Source organism: Notolabrus celidotus, chromosome 1, assembly GCF_009762535.1.
Source record: "Notolabrus celidotus isolate fNotCel1 chromosome 1, fNotCel1.pri, whole genome shotgun sequence".
Classification (NCBI taxonomy): domain Eukaryota; kingdom Metazoa; phylum Chordata; class Actinopteri; order Labriformes; family Labridae; genus Notolabrus; species Notolabrus celidotus.
In genome coordinates this window covers 3,302,190-3,325,683 of record NC_048272.1, presented here as the reverse complement: position 1 = coordinate 3,325,683, position 23,494 = coordinate 3,302,190, and the positions used below count along the sequence as shown (strand labels likewise).

The window sequence follows — 23,494 nt, the reverse complement described above, 5'->3', positions numbered from 1 at the left end:
CCAGTTGTACCAGTGACATGATATCAGGAGAAAAGTTATAACACATGTAATACTGTAACAGATCTACTGTTTGTTAAACGTGTTCAGTGAAGATGTTCTTAATTCCTACAGTGTTGACGGTCAGTGAAGGCATCAGGAGAGGTGTAGAGAGTGTGAGTGGGAGAGAGGAGAGACAAGAGGAGAAGTTTTTCATTCATTCAAACATTGATTGTTGCTTTGTTGGTTGGCTGATCACGGCCGACAGTGACCGGTTATTAAAGCTCAACGTGTTCACGAATCGGCTCGTCATCACTACAGCGTCCGGACGGACGCTACAATAAATATATATTTTCTGTAGGACTTACTGAACGTCATTAATTATTCTGCTTGTTGGTGAGAGCTTTTTAGACTCTGATCCGGACTACAGTCCTGAGCAAAGCACCTCATCAGGTCAGAGGGGACAGGCCCGAGGACGAGCGAGAGGGGCAGTAAATAGAGTCAGGGGAAGTAGAGGCAGGAGACGGGGACTCGGAGGAGTGCACGCCGGGGAAATGTACGCGCAGGAGGAGGGCAGAACAGCTGGATGGGATTTGATTGGTTTAAAATTTGGGGAGCCAAAAAACGGTGATTGGTTGGTGTTTTCCCAGGTTTACTCTGGCTGTAGATAGCAGTTTTTTTTCACTCTTTTTTAGGAACACACCATGTATTGATTGCCATCAGGACATAAAAATAATTTTAACCAGTATGGCAAAAAGTGTATCTAAATCTGATTACCAACCCCAGCTTTAACTTGCAGTACAAGGTGTTCAATATTCAAGATTACACTGCTCAATGAAATGAGAAAGACTGGCAACTAAACACACCATGACATACATCAAAGCCATGAGCTAGAGATCACATTAACATTCACTTTGGTTTTGTCCCCGTGGCTCTTCCTGTTGCGGCAGCGTTCTTCTGAGTAACGTTCCCCTCGATGGACGTCCAGGTAAGGATGCCATTCTTCAGCTGGAGAGCACAATGATTTCAGACGCTGCAGAAAAATAGAAATTGCCACAATATTACATCATTGCTTTGGGTTCAAGGAGAACATCTTAATGCTTTGAAAACCACCTCAAATCAGTGATGACAATAAACACAAACACACCTTCCATGGGCCTCCCTCTGCTCTGATGAGCTTATACAAAGCAACGCCAGGAATCCAGAAGAGGATGAATAGAGCCATGCACCAGCCCAGAGCCGAGCCCCAGACCGGGGACTGAACTCCATCATACTCGTGTGGTACGATTGATAATAAAGACCAGACCAGGATAACCTACACAACAAGGTTAGCAGCCATATATGTAATACAAATCACAGAACCAATTCACACTAATTTACAACCTTTTTTCTAAATTTGCTTCATGACATAAAGACCTGACACATATATGGAAACATCAAAGTTAAATCATTTTCATTCAAAACAGACTTTAAATGTTGATTTACTAGCTTCTGGCAAGGATAAGCAGTGAGGTTGTGGAGTTTGAGGCAGTGCAGTTTGAGATTTTTATAATTAAATGTTGTGTGATGTGTGACTCACCACAATGACGCAGGGGCTGATGAAGAACCAACATGCTCTCCACCACAGCCAGAATGCAAAACTTTTATTCCCAATCATCATCTCAATGTCCTTGATAAAACGATTCCCCCCTAGACACAATGAGAAGTATGAAAAAGATGCAGCTGCAGAGTAAGACTCTCTGTCACCTTAACATGCATGTATGTCCACTTATCGTGGTTACCGTAAATGTAGGAAACACCAATGATCTCAAAGAGAGCCACAAAAAGCAGCACCCAGGAAGCAACGAAGTGGTCAATTAGAGTCACCCAGTATATTCCTGCCTACACCAAACACACACATGAACACAAATGTGAGCTAAGAGGGTTAACAAAGACTGTCTCAGAGCAAAGAAACAAAAAAAGTATGGAGACTTACCCTTGTGACACATGGCAGACCCAGCAGGTAGAGGATGGCAGAGGTCGCTATTGTCAGCAAAGCACGTTTGGATTTGAAGATTTTAGGAAAGCCATCATGCAGGCATGTTGTGATCACCTCTAATGATGAGAGGAGAGTTTGAGGCAAACTGCAAAACTATTACAACAGCAACACTTGAGTTTAATTGGAACTGAGATTTTCACCTATTCCTGCAAACTGGGAGTCCAGACCAACAGTTAAAAGCATGAAGAAGAACAGAAAAGACCACAGAGGGGCAACAGGAAGCTTGGAGAGGGCGTCTGGATAAGCAATGAATGCCAGGCCAAATCCTGCACAAAGACAGAGAAACAAAAACATGAGAAGGAACCAGGATGTCTATCAAACTGTGTTTCATATATGCCCAGATGATGAGTTTGTCTGACCTTCTTTTACAACGTTTCCAACAGGTATGTTGTAGATGTGAGCCATGTGACCCAGGATAGAAAATATGGCGAAGCCTGCCAACACACTGGTACCTATAAATAAAAAAATCAAAGTAGAAAAATCTGAGATAGATATGTGAATTATTTCAAATCAGGATCAAACACTGCTTTTGGAACAGATCTTACCAGCATTTGTAAGTGTTACAATAAATGCATCTTTAAACATATTGTTGTTGAAGTTGTTGTAGGAAGCAAGAGTCATGACTCCTCCCCAGCCAATCGAGAGGGAGAAGAAGGTCTGAGTGGCTGCATCTTTCCAGACCTGAAAAAAATGAGTTATTCTTCAATGAAAAGTTCTTTTTTTCTTAAATAAAAATGATTGCACTGTAATTACTGCACAGTTGCAGTTCAAGTTGCACAACTGATCAGGGCCGTTGCCAGAGATTTCAAGCCCCATAAAAAAGAAAAAATAATTTTATACTGATAAATAATAACATATCCGCATGCATTTTGGGCCTCTAGAATCATCCTGACTTTTCTCCTCCTTACAGTGCCAGTGAAAATGATAGTTGGGTTCGTACCTGTGCTTCTGTCAGTTTAGTCAAATTAGACATTGACCCGATGTAGAACTCTATCCCATCTCTAGCTCCCTCTAGTGTTGCACCTCTGATCAGCAGGATCAGAATCACCACATAAGGAAATGTAGCTGTGAAATACACAACCTGGAGAGACAAAATCAATCAGTTAATCAATCCATTTGCAAACATTTAAGAAATAATCAGGACTCTTATGTGTACATGTATTCTTTTTCCTTGAGATAAAAAAACCAACAATCACAATGATAACCTAGCTTGATCTCTATTCGGTTGACAAATGTGCCCCCTTTACAAAAATAGGACATTTAGGTCATATAATTCAACTTTACGCCCTGCCAAGAGGTTTGATGAAAAGACTGAAACCACTATGATGTCAATAAACACATAGGATATTGTATGAGGCTGCTCCAATAGCTCATTAGCGGAGCTGATTCCACATACAGTGGAAAACAGGGAGAAACAGCTAATCTGAATTTTAGTCAAATTTTGCTAAATCTATTTCTCTGTTCGCATTTATCAAAATATACATATCTGTAAATATTTACCCTAATATCCATTCAACTGGAAGTTGCTACTTCATGCTACATTTTTTAGCTATGCTAGCTGTCTGGTTTGCTAACTAGTCCACTTCCTGGGTTTTGACAGATATCTCAACTGCTAGCCTATGAGATAAATCTAATGTGATAGTGATATCCATGGTACATTAACTCTGGATGCACAGGAAAGTTTATAGAAGTATAGCACAAAAGGTAGGGCTATTTTAGGGGTTAGTGTACTGAGTGCGCTTAAGGCAGCTAAAATGTATGGAAAGACAAAGTCTGGATTCCAGAAAAGGAGGGAAAGAAAGGGCAACAGTATGTCCCCCAGTTTTTCTCCAGGAAAGGTTGGTATAGTAAAATCAACCTGTTTGCTAGTTTGATATCCACAAAGCTACGTTGTAGCTAATTATGCTAAATGGGTTTCCCCGCCCTCCCTACCAGACTTAGCAGCTGATATGTCAGCAGGTTCACTGTCTCCCCACTACTCCCCCCAACCCAATGAACAAGAAGGTGAGCAACGTAGCATGTCAATTAGCATTATTGAAGGGGGTCTGTGGGAACTTTTTTTCTCTCTCTCTATCTGTACTATTACAAAAGCCTATAAAAACAAAGCTATAGCTAAGCTACATAAGCTACAGCCTATAGTCTGTTTTGGATGCTGGGCAGGTTGAAGCATTGAGTGATTTAGTCTGTTTTAATTTCACAGAGATTACTCAAATAATACCTTCAAATCTGATATTTTGATGCTGACTGACAGCAGTAGCTCAGGGTTCTTGTGACCTTTGGTGATAATTTTTCATGGGGCCAAAAATCCCTGGTGGCGCCCCTGTAGGAAGCACAAATTGTGGTGGAGACAAAAGCTTCCTGCTGCACTTCATCTGTTCAAAACACTTGTCTAAAACTACTTTTACTGTGAAATGAATTGATTGCACCCATATGCAGTAAGTTTGGATGATCTGTGTTACAGGAAAGTCCTTCAGGATATGGTTATTGATCTTCCCATCTGACTTGCAATATTCACTGGGCCTGAAATTGGACTGTGGTCAGGGACCTGTTCAGGGATGGATGATGCTCACTTACTTTTCCTGAGGATTTGATGCCTCTGATGAGCGCTGCAGCAACAATCAAGGAGCTCAGCAGCAGACAGAGGGCCAAGTGCCAAACTACAGGTCCTGTTTCATCCAAGCCGCTGGATCTCTGCAGAGCCACACGACTGAGGAGCAGAGAGATATGTGAGTATGCGTACATCTACAACACCTGTGTGCATTTGTTCTTCTTGAGTGTGTTTCTTACTCCCAGTACTGCTCACTCGGGCTCTGCACTGGTACTGTGAACATATTGGTCAAAGGACACGTGCTGTTTTCCTGAGTCCAGTTGGCCACTAACACACCACTCACATTGCAGTGCACTAAAGAAGTACAAACAAGAGGTCTATTAGTGAGTATAACCATTGATTTTACAGAATGATAAAAAAAATATTTGGTTATGTGGATTCTTGCACAAGCATTCACCAAATAGCTGATTTAATTAAGAACTCCTCAAAAAAAAAAAACTGGAGATAAAAGACGCACCTACAGGCGTGCTGCTGCAGTTACTGTCAGAAAAGCTGAAACAGCTGGACCAGGGCAAAGGAGACTGGAAGGAGGCGAACATGTAGTACAGGCTGTAGGCGATGATGACGTTGTAGTAAATTGATACAATTAGAGTCACCAAAACCATGGCAACACCAACACCTGGAGGAGGAGGAGGAGGAGAGGCAGTGTTGTTTACACATGCATTTCAAGAAGCCTTTTGGAAATATAACTTTAGGTGAGTTTTTAAAAATGATTGAATTGGTCTCCTGCTTCAAAACTGCACTCCTCTTAAAGAAAGCTTGTGAAGTGTAACAGTCTACTCTTGCTGACAGTTTCCTGACTGTAGGTGAATACATCTCTAATCTGTTTTGATTTTTCCAAATTAGATTGAAAGTGTCCAGAGTAGAGCAACTGGCTTAAAAGTACTCTGAATAGAAAATATTTAAAAGCCTCAACATGAGGTCAACTGCTGTCTTTTCATTTTTCATTTCATTTTTCATTTGATGCTCAGACCATGATCACATGGTATGGAGCCACAGAACATAAATTACAAATAACAAAACAATATAATGATGGCACACGGCATGTTTGAAGTACAACAGATCTTACTTAAACAATGGAAGGACATTCTTCAGAAAGCTCCTAATTTACAGATAAGTTTTGGCTTATCTGATTTCAAAAGCAAAATTAATTTAAACACAGAGGGATGTTGAAAATAATACCTGGGTATGAACCTCTCTCTATTATTCAGAATGCTTGTGTTCCTGCATTCAAACAAAATATGGTACTCGTCGCCCACACGATCATCATTACAGAGATTACAAATCCTCAGTTTTCTATCCAGGCCTTTATACCTTCCCGTGACCTTAGGGATCCTGGTGTTATTCATTCTAAAATTACAAATAGCCTGTCTATACTTCTGGTTTTCAAATAACAAATATTTTTCTAGTTTTATATCACATTTAAATTGTACAAATAAGTCACATGATGTCATTTTATCCAGTTCACCTTGCCACTTTTGCAAAAACTGATCTTTAAGCCTCTGATCAACAGTTTGTCTAAGCCAGTTAATGTTGTTACACTGCTGTGTGATCCAGAGGTAAGACAGGCCACAGTCATCCAGTATCTGCTTAACCTTTAAAACCCATGGTGATGCATAGGCACCTGTGTTGTGCAGGTTAAGCAGATAATTATACATAATACGGTTTAACTTACTTTCTTTTGTTGTCTCTATCTTTACAAGCTGTTAAGCAGAACATATATTAACTCAGCAGTCTCTTCCTTAAACCTATGAGCTCTGTGTGAATAGTTACAATTTAAACTGAATGTCCACACAACTAGAAGACACCTTGTGTGTCAGCATGTTATCCAACTCCTATTGGGTCGTATGCACCAGTAATATTTTTACTCTACATCTATCTGTGTATTAGCACTTAACATTGTAGTAGCCTTTTTAAACCTCCGCCTTTTAAAGATCTACTCTGCAAAGTAACCTCTTCATCTAACAACATATGATTCTGGCATGTAGAGCAACTGGTGCCAGCAGCCGTATGTAGGCATTAATATTAACAGTATATAAGTAATTAGTCTTGTTGCTGATGGTCTCCTCTGCTTTGATGAATTGAAAAAAAGAAGTATAGACAATCTTTAAAAATAGATTAATATTGGATATGTTTGTATATAAAGGGAGGCTTACTATGAATTACTAATTAATAACTGAGAAGGGGTGGGATTTAATAAGTGTTACTTCTTCCTACTCCTTTTCGGACATGTTACAGAATTCATATTAGTGATGAAACAGTTTTGTTTTCGATTTTTTTTACATCGTTTGTAACGTTTGCTTTTTTTTGGGGGGGGGGTCGTCTTTTTGTTTATTTATTTATTTATTTATTGACATGTTCAAAATAAACACTTTCAAATCAAATCAAATCAAATCAAATAGAATCGTAAAGAGACTTGGGTATTAATGTCAGTCTGTTTCAAAACCAGTTTAATACTCCTCACATAAGCTTTAAAGGTGACATATTATGCTCTTTTTCATCAAAATATATTGGTCTAAGAGGTCCCCAAAACATGTCTTTAAAGTTTATTGCTCAAAAAAACACTTTGAAATCAGATTTTGGTCTGCCTGTAAAATAAAAAGAGGGGTTCTTTTTCAGCCCTGCTCAGAACAGGCTGTTTTCTGTGTCTGTGCCTTTAAATGAGAATGAGCACACTGACCACGCCCCCTCAGGAAGTGGATGTGGCCTCGGCTGTCCAGCACATTGATCTAATGTTTACATGTTGGCTGAATATACACGGCTGCTCACAGACCCGCGTTACTTCAACCCTCTGAATCTGATCCAGAATCTGATCCTGACGGAGAGGCGCCTGCAGCAGGACCTTTCTGAACCATTGGTCACAGATTTAGTGTTTCTTGTTGTTTTATTTGTCAGTATGTAGACGTGTGTCTTGGTACACAGCGACGAACATGTAACTATGTGGCTATGCTAACTAGCGCTAGCACTTTTCCATGAAAAATAAAAATCATCCACTAGATCTTCAAATCTGCAGACGTGGGGAGTAAAACCGACCTCTGTGTTTATTAAGACAGCCTACAACTAGCATGCCTCCCTCCTAAGCTCCTTGTTAGCACATGTGTGCAGGGAATGAAAAACGGAGGAGGAGTTGAGTTGTATTTTATACAGTCTATGGGCTGAACAAGTTACAGACCGGATGTCGTTGTGACGTATGAAAAACACTGAAAACTGAAACGGCTGGTTTCAGCACACATTTACAGAAAAGTTGAGAAATCAGAACAGGGACAGAATGGATTGTTTTCATTTTGGGGGGGGGTTGTAGACATGCCAGGGACACATTTTTCAGGTAGAGAACCATTAAAAAGTCGATTTTGCATGATATGTCACCTTTAAATTATATTTAAATACACTAATTTTGAAGTCTGCCATAATAAAATCCCTTTTTTTATATCATCTTTTAGTGTTCATAAGACAAAATTCACAGTCCACAACTCAATAAGGGTCCAAGATGGTCAAATCTTTGTCATAACAAGGTTACTGTTTTGAAAAAAAAATAAGTCCTGAAGACTGACTACTTATAATTATCAAAGTTACTTACAGCATGCAGAACAAAAGAGACCATTTTAAAAGTTTCAATGTAAGAGGTGTGTTTGTTGGTTGAAGGATGGAAGAGATCTTTCTTTAGAGAGGATCGACAAGATGTAGATGTACCACAGCGGCTGCCAAAGTCAACACAGAGTAAAGGTTCCTCATAGCTTATTAAGTAATCCCTGCAGCTCTGTCTTTTATCTTGACACATCACACTGCCTGAAGTCAGAGGTGATCAAACATAGATTTTTGCCTCCATAGTTGATCATTAACCAACAGCCTCATTAAATCCCTCAAGACAGACATCTTGTCCTCCCTATGCAACTGATTGATCTTTCACAAGGAGCGGATGCTGTTATCTTACCCTGCAGGATTGGCACTGCCCTCCATATGTTAATCGGACCTTGGCTGCAGAACTGACCAAAGGCGCTTTCCAAGAAGAAAAGAGGAATTCCAGTCACCACCAGCATCACAAAGTAGGGAATAAGAAAGGCACCTGCTCAAAATTACACATTGGGGGGGTAAAAGGATAAAGTAACTCAAATGCAGACACTGTCGCTATCACACAAGATTTAACTTAGAGAAGAAACCTTTACCTCCTCCATTCTTATAGGCCAAATATGGAAATCTCCAGATATTTCCAAGCCCAACAGCATAGCCGATGGTAGAGAGGATATACTCCCTCTTGCTCGCCCAGTTCCCACGTTCATTATTCTCATCACCCACATCCACATCCACATGTGGGTCCTGCTTATTGAAAAAATATATAAATGATTGAAATTGTAAACATGATAAAATGTCTCTGGCATTTTGTGCTGCTTCTAAAACAAGTGAAGAAAGACTGGAGTCTGAAAATTGTAATTAAAAGAATTAAACACAAATGAATGTTGTGTTGTAAAATCAGAAGAAAGGATACTGATGTTTTAGGAAGTGTTTTTCAGCTTTGAGCTGACACCATTTAGTAACAGTTGTACCTTCTTTAATTAGGAAACCAAAGCAGTGAGTTCACCTCTGTGCTGTTCTATCCAATTAAACTAGGCTTCATGTGCACACAGAGGAGAACCAGTTCTCTTTAAGAACAAATATGCCACAAATACTGTTATAATACAGATAATGTAACTTGTACTAGTGTTCTCTTTGTGTCTGCTGTTTTCAGAGAGCAATTAACTCCAACTATTACAGTTATGTTTACAACAGAACACGCTAAGTTTTCACTTGGAACTTTCAAAAAGTTTTTCTCCCTTGTGGGACATTATGATTGAGTTGTGATCTCAGCAAATAAATCAAATTAGTTCAGATCCATTGTCTCCAGCATCACATCACCATAGTTTAATTTACATGCCCACTAAGTGAGATATTTCAATATTCAACTGACTTTTGGTTTTACCTAACAGACGTAACAGCATGATATATACAACACATTTTTAAAAAGAAAGCACCACATTTGTTATTGTATCCATTGTGTGTTAAAGCAATAAGTGATAACCTGGTCAAACAGGTTTGTCATCTTACCTGATCAACAACTGCAGGATTTCTTAAAATTAAATCCTTGAAACTGTTCCAGCCGTATTTCCTCATGTTCTTCCACCTGCTGATTATTGGTCTGTATTGAAATTCAAAACAGCCAGGTAGGTCTGTTTTACAGTACCCCCCCCCCCCCCCCTCCCCACCCACACACACACCCACTCTGACAGACAAGGGAGTCATGTTTCCAAACCAATCACCTGCCCAGACCCTCCCCCATACCCTCACTGAGTTTTTTTTTATGTTTCATCTTAAACTAGAATCATGATTTAATACGCACGAATGATGGAAATTCCTCCACTGATAAAGACTTATCTCCTCCCACCTAGTCTGATAAAGAGCTGCTTCCTATTGTCTTCATTGTCATTATGTTATTTCTGACCCTACAGTGCTCATTGATGCTCAAGACCAATACTGTACATGACTCCCCAGTATAAATTGTGTCAGATGTAATGACAGCATTTCTGTATGTCCTCTGATTAATAGAAAGAAACATTTGTGATTTACAGTTTAGTGTTACTGGATGGAGAGTATTGAGGGTGTATGACTCAGGTGAGTGACTCTGCACAAGAACCACGTCTGAACAACTATTCCCTGACACCACTGCACAGACTGATAATGAACTGACCTCATGTTGGTCTGTGACATCGACGAATAATCCCTCAATTGTAAACGTACGTACAGCTGTGTCACTCATAATCACAACCTGGTGAAGTGACCACAACTATGTCAAATGACATGACTGATGACAGAAAGATAAATGAACAAAGCGATGAACAACTCATTATTTAACAGATTATTACAACATTTAACACACCTGTTGTGATAACAGATAAGCAGAAACAAGTGCAGAAGTTGCCTATTTTATTAAGCAATAGGCTGACCACCACTTGGTCTTATAAGGACCAAATGGCTCTCAGCACTTTTAACCCCCTACTCTGGCATTACCCCCTACAGTGCCCAAAATATATGATCACACACCTTCTCCAACTCCACAGAACACATGCAGATAAGATAAGTAAACTCTTTTGACTCCCCCAGCAACCCTGCAAAGGTGAACAACCAGTCCACTGCTGTTTGATGGCCATTTGAAAATGGGAATCATCAACCTTAGTTAGTCACTCTACAGGCACTGTCCCAGAGCTCCATGTGTTCACAAATGCAGGATCACAATCAAAAACATCTTTAGCCTTGGAGGTATTAAATTGATTCAAGACTTTAATTATAGAGGGTTCTGACACCTCAGAAATATTAAAAACAGGGAAATCACAGTTATGTGAAGTAATGATTTTGCTTCTTAAGCCAAATGTGTGCATCAGATCTTGGACTGAATCTATGAAATAATTATTAAAAACAGAGCATATTTGATTTTTATCTTGTGTTAAAATTCCTTGAACTTCTAATTCTAATCCTTTGGCTCCTTTGCAGTTGTCTTTCTTTAAAACTTTGTTGATGTTTTCCCAGGTTTGCCTACTATTTCCTTTAGCTTCATTTATCATATCTATAAAAAATGTTGCTTTTTCCTTTCTCAATTCATTGACATTGCTAGTACATGCAAAGAAAGTAGAACAAATTGCAACACAAAACTATAACAATAATGATCCAAATCTACAGACTTTTCAAAATTCCCAGCTTTTAATGATTCTCCAACAGGCATGTAAACAAAAACCTTTTGTCAGTTTGATAACTACTCCATGCAACACATATACTAACTCAAGACAAACATAAAGAATGATGGATTTACTACAATACAGCACTGAGATTTTTTTCACTGAGTACAGAGATATCTATTTAGTCTCTAAGGAAGGTGAATGTAACTGAAATGAGAGAGATGATCTTCATCAGAGAAAGTCACAGCATTTATATCATTAACATAGAAATGATCCACCCAATTGCAACAGGATATGACTATGAGACAAGGTTATCAAGTAATCAAGACGTCATGCTTCTGTGTCAGCTAATGATTTCAAAAGAGGTGTATCATATTAGATATCTTTATCATCAACTTAAGAGACAAATCAATAGAAGGCATGATTCTTACAAAGACAGAGATAAGGATACAGAGAGAAAAACAATGTGATTATAAAGAGCATTGATCCTAACAGAGGCATGAGGGTCTGATCATCTTCAAGCCTGACTTATACATTATCTTAAGGGTTATACATGTAATTTGTGGATGCTTAATCAATTGTAGAGATTTCCCAGAGAAACTCATAATGTTTAAAGATTTACTTGTTTATTTTAACTGATAGAGGATGCTCTGTATGACATATGTGGTCAGGCTTCCTTCAGTTGCTTTGTAAACAAACACATATCTCTACTATAATGTGAGCAGTGGATGTTACAGTATTACCTGCTGCCACCTGCTGTTCTTTGGTTTTAGCACATGCCACAAAAGCAATTTGTCACTCTTTTGGCACGGACCACAAACCAAGCTGTACTAGTGAGCAGAGTGCCATACTTCTTATCACACGCAATTAAATCTCGATGCTAGAAGCCTGACGAAGGCAGAGGGATGACTCTGAAGGGATGTCCTGGCGACTGATCTCGTTCCCATCCAGTCGCAGGGTCTGCAGTTTGGAGAAGTTGGACACGTCCACAACAGTGCAGAAACTACCCAGGGTGAACTCTAGGTGGGGAAATACAATGTGGTTAAGAATATGTGTCTGTACATATACACAGAAAATCCTCTCCAGACATCAAATGTTAGTATTTAGTACAATACTAAAGCAAACTACTCGTCTGCTCTAAAAGGGATGTTTTGCTTTTGTGTGATCTGGGTTGAAAGGTACATGAGAACCTTTTTTCACAAAGAGGTCTGTGTATCTATATGCTTTACCTTTGATCTGGTTGGCTTGCAGATAGAGGTGCTGTAGTGTTGAGCTCACTGGTGGGATTCTCTCCAGTTTATTAAAGCTCAGATCCAGCTCCACCAGCCCTGTCACATTAAAGGTGTTTGGAGGGATACCCTTGTCGGTGAGCTGGTTGTGGGCCATCCTGATGTACTGCAGCTGACTGAAACTGCCCAGGAAGCCCTCAGGTAGAGAGTCGATGGAGTTGGACTCGATGTAGAGTTGATGCAGATGTTCAGGGAGTCCCTCGGGGACCTGGGATGAGTTCATAGAGACATTTTAGATGGGCTGGAGTTTATCTCAGTCCCTCCAGGATTTCGTGGGATTTTTTGTGATTGTTGCGGCCCAAAAAGCCTGAATTTGCGACAGCTTTTTGAAAAAATTGCGGTGAAAGTTGCGATTTTTTTTTTTTGCTTTTTTCCCCCCAATAACATCTCAGGGGCAATTACATATGCTAAATTATAGTTTTTTTTTAGAAAACATTCTTGATGTGGCCACTGACTGTATTTTGATTCTCTTGATTCACAGAGAAATGCCATGAAAGGACTATATTGCACATTTACCACGGTCCCTGAATGCACCTCGCAGCGACAGAGGCACAGACAGTCAGTTCACGGCACTCTGAAACAAATCTGCATCTTTGATGACTATGAGTTGATCCAAACTTACTAAATGTGTCTGATGTTTCACCAAACTGGATCAAATCAAGCTCTAGACGCGGAGCTTTTTACGGTAATGGTAGCAACAATGTCAAACATCAAATAGTCAACAGACATCCCCGGTTGTGTCTTTGTCACTAACGCACACCGGGGGTAAAAATCATCAATGATGAAGAGACAGATGCATGGAGGTGAGGAGAGCTGGTTCATAAAGCACACCTGCTGCAGGTAGAGACCAAGCGAACACTGAGCCCCTCAATCTATAAATAACAATGTTGTCATGGTCACTTGTCCTGCCTGCTGTCCCCTCTTTTCACCCGTTCTCTGTGCGTGTTTTGTTGTTGAAAAGTGCGGAGCAAGTGAGGACTTATGGTTATGTTCCAAGGAAGTGAAATTGATGATGAAACCGATGACGTACAGGGGCTGAGATTGAGGTAATTGGTCAAATGTGCGGGAAAGTTGCGGTGATTGTATGAAATTGCAAGGCCGCGAAAAAATCGTGCAGATTGGTTGAATTTGCGTTGATAGTTGCGATCGCGAAATCGCAACTTCCTGGAGGGACTGTTATCTTCTCATTCACTCTTGAAAACACAAAGACAAACACAAATACCTTTGTCAACTTGTTGCCACTGACGTCCAGCAGTGTAAGAGATTTCAGTGCCTTCAGTGAAGTGCCCATATCTGTGACAGCGTTGTCATGGAGATACAGGATGGTGAGGTTATCCATTCCCTCCACATCTACAGCAGTCACCTAGGCAACAGCAGAAATGATTTTAAAGTCTAATGTCTCTTGCTGTGTATTGACCAAATGTAAAAAGAGAGGGACTCTGCATGAATATCAGTGAAACGTTACCTTCTCAATCTTGTTGTGGCTGATCCTCAAGTCTCTTAGGGAGCGGGGGAGGCTCAAAGGCATGCTGGTCAAGTTGTTATGTTGAAGATATAAACGCTCCAGCCCCTCCAACTTCAGAAAGGCCTGCAAAGATGATGCAAAAAAACACAACCTTAATTAATTAGTGATCATTGTTACTGAAAAGGTTTAACTGAAATCACATCGAGTTGTCCATGTTTACATTAAAAAGTCTGGCACTATTTCAGAGTTGTTGTTCTTAGTTTTTCATTGCTAAAAAAATTGTCAAAAATTGTATGGGAAAAAAAATCTTTCCTTTCATGTCAGAGTTTGATGAACACAGCAGCTAGCAGTCTCAGCCCTAGCATGAAACAAGGAATTCAATACTGCACTGTGGCTTCAAGTCAAGGGTCAAAGTGAGCTTTATAATACTAAAGAGCACTTCAGGTAGTATTTGCAGGTATGTCTGAATGCTATTCAGTGTGCTGCAGCTGACGAGCTAACTAGCTACAAAAGACATTGGCATCTTGCAAACTGACATGAGTAGGGTACCGACAGCTGTTGTGTAGGTTTTTGACTGCAACTGGTGTTGCCAAGTTTAAACTTAAGTTAAAGAAACTGCAAACATGAAAACTAGATAAGAATATAATGAGGAAATGCTGCATATTGGGTCCTGATCATGGAGGTCCCCAGTCCCCCTAGTGGGAGCCAAGTGGAACACATTGACAGGTCAAAGAGCTGTCAATAAATTAGATGTCTTTCTTTTTTATCAGATAACAGAAAGTAATAAAAACTGAGCCCAGGGCAGCTTCAGCAAGAAAGGAGCTTTGGACCACTGGGAGGTCAAGGTTATTGATCCCAAGGCACAGGGAGACTGAGCAAGGAATGCTGGGATAGTTTGGAGACTGAGTAACACTGCGCTGGATTTATCGTGCCTCCTGCCAGAGCTCTGACTCTCTGGAGTCCTAGTCCTGGTTGGAGCTGCTGGTGTCTCATGAAACCACAGCAGGGGCTGGAGGGAGAGATTGGAAGGTCAGCCAATACTCACTAATGGCAGCCTGAGGTGGGGTCAGGGTTCAGTCCCAGTAAGCCCTAGGATACCAAGAGCTGATGCTGGCAAGAAAACTACCACAGCACGATAATCCCTGTTGCAAAAATGCCAGCTATTGGTAATTGGGACAGTTTCCCACACTCTAAGTTATGGAGTCCCCAGCTTCAGGCCCTTTGCATCCTCACAACACCCCCTAGTACTGTCTGACACTTGTCCTATTAAAAAAAGGAATATGGACATCAAAAAGAGTTTTTGAAAAAGGAAGTTCCACGACCTGCAGTTGCTTGAGTGAGCCAATCTCTGTTTGTTTCCAAATTGTAGATGCCCCATTGTGCAGCAGAATTAATAACAGCTTTAGAGGAGTGGTTATGGTCTCTATAGCTCATCTTCCAAGTGATGGCAACAGTACAGTGGGTTTCATTTGTGTATGTCAGCAGACATGCTTTAATGAAAGCTTCAAGTTGTTATAGGGGTTTCTCGGTTGAATTAAAAATGGCCGCTGTTAGCTTTCTGCTAGATGCCATCTCAGCTATTCCACAGTCATGTTGGCTTTTTCCCCACAGAGAAGAGGGCTAGCTATATTAAGAAGGGGATCTGCTCTTTTATGTTGCCTGTTTAGTGTCTTGAACCCTCCAGTCACTCTCCTTTTGCATTGGGCTAGAGGGGGACTTTGATATGCTACACAAGCTGTGCTTAATTTACCAATGAGAAAAAGTTCCCTCAGCTCGATACAATTCACAGCAAATAGATTCTTGAGTTGATATGTAGTGGACACAGTTATAGAAAATGCAACGACTCTTTGGTTAGCGTTTCCTCAAACTGTTCCTGCTGATCCTGTGAAGATGAATCATTGGTCAGGAAGTCACACCTCCTCTTTTATTGTCAAATAAGAACTAAGCTGTTCTGAAAAATGTACATTTGTTCATAATCAGCATGATAAGAGTTAACTGCTTTGACAGAAAGCATGGTTGAGAGAAATGTATTCGATGCATATTTCAATTTTGTAGTTTGACCCATATCTCATCTGCTATAATGAAGAATGCGAGCACTATAACCCATACTGCAGTAGGTCACCAGGGGTAGCTCTTTAAACTTTGGCTCCACTTCAGGGGAGCTGATGAGCTATCCATGTTTTTAAATAGTCAGTGTTAAAAAGTCTCAAGCTGCAGCCTCTTATCCAAAATCAGTCACCTGGGGCTTCAAGACATTGACATGGCAACTGCCACAAAGCCAAACTCAAGGCCTCAAAACTGCAGTTCACAAACCAGTTGGAGACTTCACAATGACTATGTCCACTTTTTATTACATCTATGGTTCAATCCTGTCCTGTGTTATGAAATTGGCTTTGTTTCTTAATTTTCAGCACTCTTCTTTGAACAGGTTTGGGGCTGTTTTAGCCTGTTTGCCCTTGTCAGCCACAGCTTAAAGCAATCTCTCGATCAGTGATTCACTGGTCTAATGGACACTCAATGGTGAACTCTGTCATGTGAGATTAACAATCATCATCCTCATGCATGCTCATATGATTGTTACCAGAGGGTAGTATTTACACCATGTCTTGATTCATTTTGGAATTCATGACTCAACTATATAGTGGATACATTTGCACAGGGGACACTTAAACCAAATGGTTAATTGTAAATGTGCACTTTGTAGAACATGAGGAATGATTTTGAACGCAGTTAGGGAACAATGCATAAATAAATTCCATCACATTCATTTGGACTCCAAATGAAAATCCACACATCCAAATGCACCGATGTGCCATCGTTAACTCAAATTAGCAACAATAAAATAATAACTGTTCCTTTCATTCAACAGCCTGCCACCTGCGAGCCATCTGACAACCATTAGGCTCTCAGCTCGCATGTGGCATGAGCTGACTGAAACCAGATGTCAGTTTTTACCTTCTTGCCAATGCCTTCAGATGTCAGCTGGTTGTGGTGCATCATGAGCCATACCAGATTGGTTGCGTTGACAAAAGCTGAGTCAGGCACAGCAGTGATGGCATTGTTCTGGAGGTACAAGTATTTGATACGAGAAGGGATGGATGGCATGGCTGTCAGGCCACGTGCATCACAGTACATGGCGACTGGAAAAGTGGGAGGGCAATCACACTCATCTGGACAACCTTCAGTGTCTGCCCGCACGGAGCCAAAATAATGTTCTACACTTGGCCGGCCAAACAGCCAAGCTAAGGGGTCCTGTCCATTGGCAAGAGAGAGTGGAAGCAGGCAAGACAGGAGGAAGAACATAATCACACGCATGGTCACAGTCACACAAATCTTCACGGTTATCTGACAGAGACAAAAAAGAGAGGCAAGGAAAAGTGTGTTAATGGAGCTATACTGACTTATACTGCAAACATATTATAACAGATACATCTATAGATAGAGATGGTCACATGCTGACCCCTAACTTGTAACTTTCATACATTACATTTTTCCTCAGGCCACCATATGGTAAAAAAAAAATCTTATACAACAACTTCAAAAGGTATCTCATGTAAAGCATGAGAAGAAATAACAAATCAGGTCATGAAGGTTGTTTGAGAAATAAATGAATTGTTGAAAATGTGATAAATAAATAGTCATACTGTAAAAAACTAATCCTTCTCCCAAGATTAAGAAGTAGTCCTCCTCTGATTTCTCTTTCCTCTTATATCTGCCACTCATACTGAATGTTTCCCTCTGAGGCTTGACATTTGGCATTTATTCTCCAAAAGCAGGAATTACAGTTTTTTTTTTTGTACTTCTCCCCTTTTACATGGTTTCAATACGCTCATACAACCAAAGAAGCTTTTACTCCTCAGGAATATTTTTTTTCATCAAGCTCAAACCCAACATCAGTGTTATCTTTCTGTAGTTACATAAACAGTCAAAAGGTGTTTTGCAGCCACTGACTTTGTTTTGGATTTGTAACTGCCTGCACAGAGGTACATTCTTAGGGGTCTTAACCTGCAGGGAATCTAGGGAGGAAGTGTAAAAAAAGGAAAGAAAAACATGGCTATGAATGCCAGCTTTGTTAATGGTCCTAGCTGCTGCCCACAAAATTGTGGGAAAATATCCAATAATTACCCTCAGATTTGAAGACACAAAAATCTTCAAAAAAATATGGCTCTGTCATCAGATGTATATTCACCTCCTATAAGGTTACAAGAAAAATACCACAGAGACATACCAACACATGTCCATGCACATGCATGTACACACACCCACACACACACACACACACACACACACACACACACGCACACACACACACACACACACACACACACACACACACACACACACACACACACACACACACACACACACGTACCTGATCAGAGAGACTGGCCCTCCTTGTCCCCTCTCTCTCAGAGTGTGCTCAGGACTGGAGGGGACTCTGACAAATACTAAGTAAAAAACGTCCCTCCCTGCTCTCCTTTCTGTCTTGCCATCCCCCCTCTCCACCCCACTTTATTTTCTCTCACTGTTGGTTCCTTCCACCCCCTTCTCATCCACCCGCCTGCACCCCTTTTTACTCTTTCAAGCATGACCCAGCACACCCCACACCCCCACTCTGGAGCCTCTTTTTCCACTGGTATGAGTGATGTGAGATGCAGTGGCTGTGAGGGATTGTTCCCATCTGTGTGCAGCTCATTCTGTCCCTTTTTCAGCTGAACCCCGTTATTTATATTCAGATTAGCTTTCCTTTTTTTTACCCTTTTGGCTCAAAAGCTTAACTTAACACCTTAATAAAATGAAGTACAGACTGTTTTTCCATTTAATTTATCTCATTTTTAACTTATATACTTAACTGTTGTTATTTGTGACCCCAGAAGTGATTGCTTTTGCTTTGTAATCCATCTATCATTAATGTATTGCAGACAACAATACACTCAAACACTATTTAGACTGATAATTGATAACCAACACCAATTATGTCTTACAGTCTTACCCACTTAGTTAAGATCGCTGTGCAAGAGACAAAAGAGATTTTAGTAGGGGTGGGTCAAACTTTCTTCAGTCCTCTGCAACAAGCTAACATCTTGTAAAGGGTTAAATGAAAACATGTGCCACAGTCCTCTTTTGTTGTCTGTCTGGTCTTAATGTGGGCCTCTTCCTGCTCTGCATCTTTCCTTAAACATGAGCTCCATCTTGATCTGTGTTTTTTCTCACTCTTACCCTTTATCTCTGAAATCCATTGCAAATTCTGCAAATTATTTAACCCCTTTTCCTTCTCTTCATCTGTTCTCATTTTGTTATCAAGATATAGCTTTCTACGATGGTAGTGTGTCTAATCATCTGGTAGCTTAACATACAGCAACGTAAAGAAGGATGATATGTCTGGGTCTAATTTGTTTGGAAGTTTAACTCTGTGCTTCAAATTCTCTTCACATGGAACTATCCTAAAAAAGATAACAAACTGGTGGTTAAACAAAAGCAACACTTACACAGTGTTTCCTTTGGATGTGCTATTTCACGCTGACACCTAACTTTCTTGCCGTTGTTTCCTTCAAAGATCCTCAGATGGTTTGAATTACATGTTCAGCTTTATTGCATCTTCAGCCTGCCTCTCCCTCTGTATCTGCAAATGACCAGAAGAGGTTTTTAATATGCAGAGTGGGCTTTGGTAAACCCAACTGCAAAGATTTAAAGTTGGATGGACTTACGGAAACACTTTACAATAATGGAACCGTTTTCTTAGAGAAATCCTGCTTAATTCATGTTGAAGTGATGCATGACTCATGATGAATTTCTGTAAGACTGAATTATTAATTCATGTTGTTTACCATGAACTTAGATCCTGTCACTATGACTTCATGTAATGACAACGTGTTTATTACATCATTAGTTAAGGTAGGTAATTAACAGTTACTTCACACATCAGTTCATGTATGACCAAATTTGCTGGACATACAAGTTTTTTTAGGATAATTGCATATGAACAGACTCTCAGACTGAATTTAAAAAAGTCATATTTCTGAGAACAAACTGAATGGGGTGTGTTTATATGCATAGGCTTTACATATATACAGTATATAAACACTGTCCAGCAAATTTGGCCATATATGAACTGATGTATGAAGTAACTGTTAATTACAATACCTTAAATAATGATGTATTAAACACATTGTCATAACATGGAGTCCTAGTGACAGGATCATTAGTTCATGGTGAACAGGAATTAATAATTAATTCATACAGGAATTCATCATGAGTCATGCATTACTTCAACATGAATTAAGCATTATTTCACTAAGAAAACTGTTCCCTTATTGTAAAGTGTTACCGGACTCACTGGCCTTCAAAAATACCTTTAAACCCTACAAGCCACCACTATGAGACTAATACCTCTGTTTCAACAAATGTCAACATCAAATCAAAAACAGTGTTAGTTTGCCAACCTGAAGGCTTAAAAGTAAGTAAAAATAGATTTGCTAACTCTGTCAGACTCTAGATCCATCGCTGTTTTTGAGCATCCTTGCTCTCAACTGATTGAAGTTGGAGAAACCTCTCCATGTCCAGAGGCCACACATCAGCTTCTATTTAAGAGGGCTGAGGAGAAAATTGATGGTAAATATCCTGAGGGACATTTGATCTTGTTCAATACATTATTTTGGTGTTCTGTCCCCCTGGACATGCCTCGGCCAATTTGGGATTGGCATCAAGCATGCAATCTAACACTCTTCAAAAAAGTAGATAAAAAGTCTTCACATAGGGGAGAACGGGGTTGGTTGTCACACGAGTTGGTTGGCACACTCGACATATCTCGCCACCACAGGGCGCTGTCTCTCAAATTGGGGTATGGACATTTCCAGAATTAGGATCAGAGCTCACCTACATAGTCTTCTCTGGAGTAAGACAGCTGAACTTGAGGTGAGAGGACTTTTTGTGTTTTTCATGTCAAATTGTAAATATTCAGCTCCTTAGTATTTTTCTTCTAGGCTTTTAAACGATGGGTTTATAACAAAACAAGTGTTACCCTTACAAAGTGTGAGGGGAAAGCTATAGTTTAGATTTTTATTAGCTAGCTAAATAGTTGTTAGATGGTTGTTAGCCTTGATGCTAGCAAAAAATTCCAGTTGGGGTTGGTCGTCACATTCTCTTTGGGGTTGGTTGTCACATGTAACAACCAACCCCTATGTTGGCAAAATCATGCATGGTGAAATGAGTTGGAGTGTGCAGACCCTACATTTACCCTCACTGTAACTCAGACAGTGACTGCATGTAGCCTAGTTGAGTCGGCCATTATTGTTCGGCCTATTTGTTTTGTTCTTTATGTTGTTATATAGGCTGGCCTAAAGATGTGTTTCCTGTTCATGTTCCTTGATCATTTGATAGGCCTATCACTTGTCAGTGCAATTAAACTTTCAAATTTAGTTCTGCCTTCTTGACTTTTTTAAAAGATTTTTCCCATTGAAATACCATTGTGACAACCAACCCCATAGTGTGTGACAACCAACCCCATAGTGTGTGACAACCAACCCCATAGTGTGTTGCAACCAACCCCATAGAGTGTGACAACCAACCCCATAGTGTGTGACAACCAACCCCATAGTGTGTGACAACCAACCCCATAGTGTGTAACAACCAACCCCATAGTGTGTGACAACCATCCCTGTGATGGGGTTGGTTGTAACAATGTGTCAGAGTGTCTATGATAGTTAATTGCCTCTTTGTTACAATGAGTTGGGAAAAGAGAGGAATACACATTTCAAGCCAACACCTTAAGCTTCAATTTAATGTAGGAATGACTATTGAAGATGTTTTGATGATGAGCAATCATCAAAACAGTAAAAAGTGTGACAACCAACCCCTTTCTCCCCTACTCAGTTGTAGAAAATCGAATTAAGAATATTTGTTCTAAGAGCTGCATCATCTTTATGAATGATCAGATAGCAGATCCCTTGGCCTAACCAAAGTATCTTGAGGAACAGCAAAGTCTGCTTTACAAACTGGTTCAGTGCCCAACATATGCTACACAGTAAGGTGGTTGTTACATTTTCTATCAATTGTGTCTGACGTCTAACAATAAAAGTCGTTGTACATCAAAAAAGCAGAGAAAAGAACAACCAGATGGCTGCATTGCATTACAGCTGAGCTCAATGTCTGTGTTTAGAAATTAACGGGGCCAAGTTTGTGATTGTTGATGATTGGAATTTAGAGGATTGAACACTGCCATGAGTCTTACACAGACGAGACGAACAGATACATAAAGAAATGTTTTCTTTACTGCAGCTCTAGGAAACCCTTTTCTTTTTTCTATGTGTCTGCAGGCACACCTCATGTGAATAGCAGATGTCGTATAGACCAGGAATACTCCAGCCTTTTGAAACCTACACCAATCATATGTTTCACTAAATGTGAATTAACATAAGTAATGGGCTTCATTGTCAAACAGTTAAGCTTGTGAACACCTGTGAACTGAGCCAGGATGAACTTCAATCCATCTTTCATTACTGAGGACAGACAACCTTGAGCGTTTTGGGGTTATTGCCTCTTGCACCATAACATCAAAGCACTTTTTATGGGAGGTATTCAGTCTGACAAACACGTAACCGTGTGAACAAAGATATACATTGACATAAATACAAGCAATATAAAGAAATGTTAAATCCCACGACACCAAAGGGAAGCAGATACCACTTAAAGTGAGAGCAATTGATTCTCTGCTGACCAGAACTTCAAAGTAAGAGGCCCAGGTGGACTCTGCACAGTCCTCAACAAACTCAGCCCTGAACATGCTCACCCCCGCATCTGCTGTCTGGGCCATGAGTAACTCTGAGAAGGGATCAGAAGATCAGAGGACCGAGTCTTCTCCACTCAGGCCGTGAACTCTTCACAGGAATGTCACTGGCATTTTCATGCCTAAGATTACCTCTTGGGTCACTTTAGAAAAAAAGACGGCATGAATAACTTAACAGTATACAAAACATCTACATATCTTTCCTTAGTCATTCATTAATGCATGTATAGCCAAAATGAAAGCAAGACATTGAGACAAAATTCACTTTGTTTTAATGCCATTGTTTTTTTGCCTGAAAAAGACCAAAGAGTGCAATTATGTATGTATGGCAGTCAGATGTTCTTTCATGTGGCTGTCATACAGATTCATATGGCATTGATAAATTAAAAAAGAAAACAATTTCTTACCACAATAAGGAGCCAAATAGTCAGTGTGGACGAAGGAAACAAACAAACATAAAATGGTATCATAATTTACATTCTAAAACCGTTTCTGAGATCAGCAATACCTCATTCATGACGCAGTCTGTATGAAGGTGATGTATCTTTTACGTCATAGTTTCTCAATTTCTAAGCCCTTTTTCATCCCCCCAATACACACACACACACACACACACACACACACACACACAC

At 40.0% G+C, this 23,494-nt stretch overlaps 2 protein-coding genes across 4 annotated transcripts; both read right to left on the bottom strand.

Moving 5' to 3' along the window:
• Positions 1-676: 676 nt before the first annotated feature.
• slc6a14 (solute carrier family 6 member 14) lies at positions 677-9,787 on the bottom strand. Of its 3 annotated transcripts, none has more exons than XM_034682254.1 (15): positions 9,702-9,787; positions 8,786-8,939; positions 8,554-8,685; positions 5,080-5,241; positions 4,802-4,916; positions 4,589-4,721; positions 2,955-3,095; positions 2,560-2,695; positions 2,374-2,466; positions 2,155-2,280; positions 1,952-2,070; positions 1,758-1,857; positions 1,556-1,665; positions 1,124-1,291; positions 677-1,009 (listed from the first exon to the last, which is right to left on the bottom strand). In XM_034682254.1, the coding sequence occupies exons 1-15, from the start codon at positions 9,765-9,767 to the stop codon at positions 854-856; spliced, it is 1,911 nt and encodes a 636-aa protein (XP_034538145.1). In that variant the 5' UTR covers positions 9,768-9,787; the 3' UTR covers positions 677-853. The 3 variants fall into 3 exon arrangements, with proteins under 3 accessions (XP_034538145.1, XP_034538153.1, XP_034538161.1); XM_034682262.1 differs by having other exon boundaries at positions 8,786-8,936; positions 9,702-9,781; XM_034682270.1 differs by lacking the exon at positions 9,702-9,787 and having other exon boundaries at positions 8,554-8,618; positions 8,786-8,902.
• Positions 9,788-11,329: 1,542 nt separating this feature from the next.
• On the bottom strand, positions 11,330-18,067 carry fmoda (fibromodulin a). The gene is made up of 6 exons (XM_034682282.1): positions 18,029-18,067; positions 17,033-17,422; positions 14,078-14,200; positions 13,835-13,975; positions 12,553-12,820; positions 11,330-12,342 (listed from the first exon to the last, which is right to left on the bottom strand). The coding sequence occupies exons 2-6, from the start codon at positions 17,390-17,392 to the stop codon at positions 12,191-12,193; spliced, it is 1,044 nt and encodes a 347-aa protein (XP_034538173.1). The 5' UTR covers positions 17,393-17,422; positions 18,029-18,067; the 3' UTR covers positions 11,330-12,190.
• Between the last annotated feature and the right edge of the window lie 5,427 nt (positions 18,068-23,494).

What these genes read in the sequence shown, in the direction of transcription:
- slc6a14 (XM_034682254.1), bottom strand. Translation starts at nt 9,767, where the DNA reads ATGAGGAAATACGGCTGGAACAGTTTCAAGGATTTAATTTTAAGAAAT. An exon ending in CCGAGTGAGCAGTACTGGGA is followed by an intron (nt 4,722 to 4,801) that starts GTAAGAAACACA and finishes TCTGCTCCTCAG; the next exon opens with TCGTGTGGCTCTGCAGAGAT. An exon ending in CTCCCAGTTTGCAGGAATAG is followed by an intron (nt 2,071 to 2,154) that starts GTGAAAATCTCA and finishes TCTCATCATTAG; the next exon opens with AGGTGATCACAACATGCCTG.
- fmoda (XM_034682282.1), bottom strand. Translation starts at nt 17,392, where the DNA reads ATGCGTGTGATTATGTTCTTCCTCCTGTCTTGCCTGCTTCCACTCTCT. An exon ending in CTGAAGGCATTGGCAAGAAG is followed by an intron (nt 14,201 to 17,032) that starts GTAAAAACTGAC and finishes TCATCTTTGCAG; the next exon opens with GCCTTTCTGAAGTTGGAGGG. An exon ending in GTGGCAACAAGTTGACAAAG is followed by an intron (nt 12,821 to 13,834) that starts GTATTTGTGTTT and finishes AACTCATCCCAG; the next exon opens with GTCCCCGAGGGACTCCCTGA.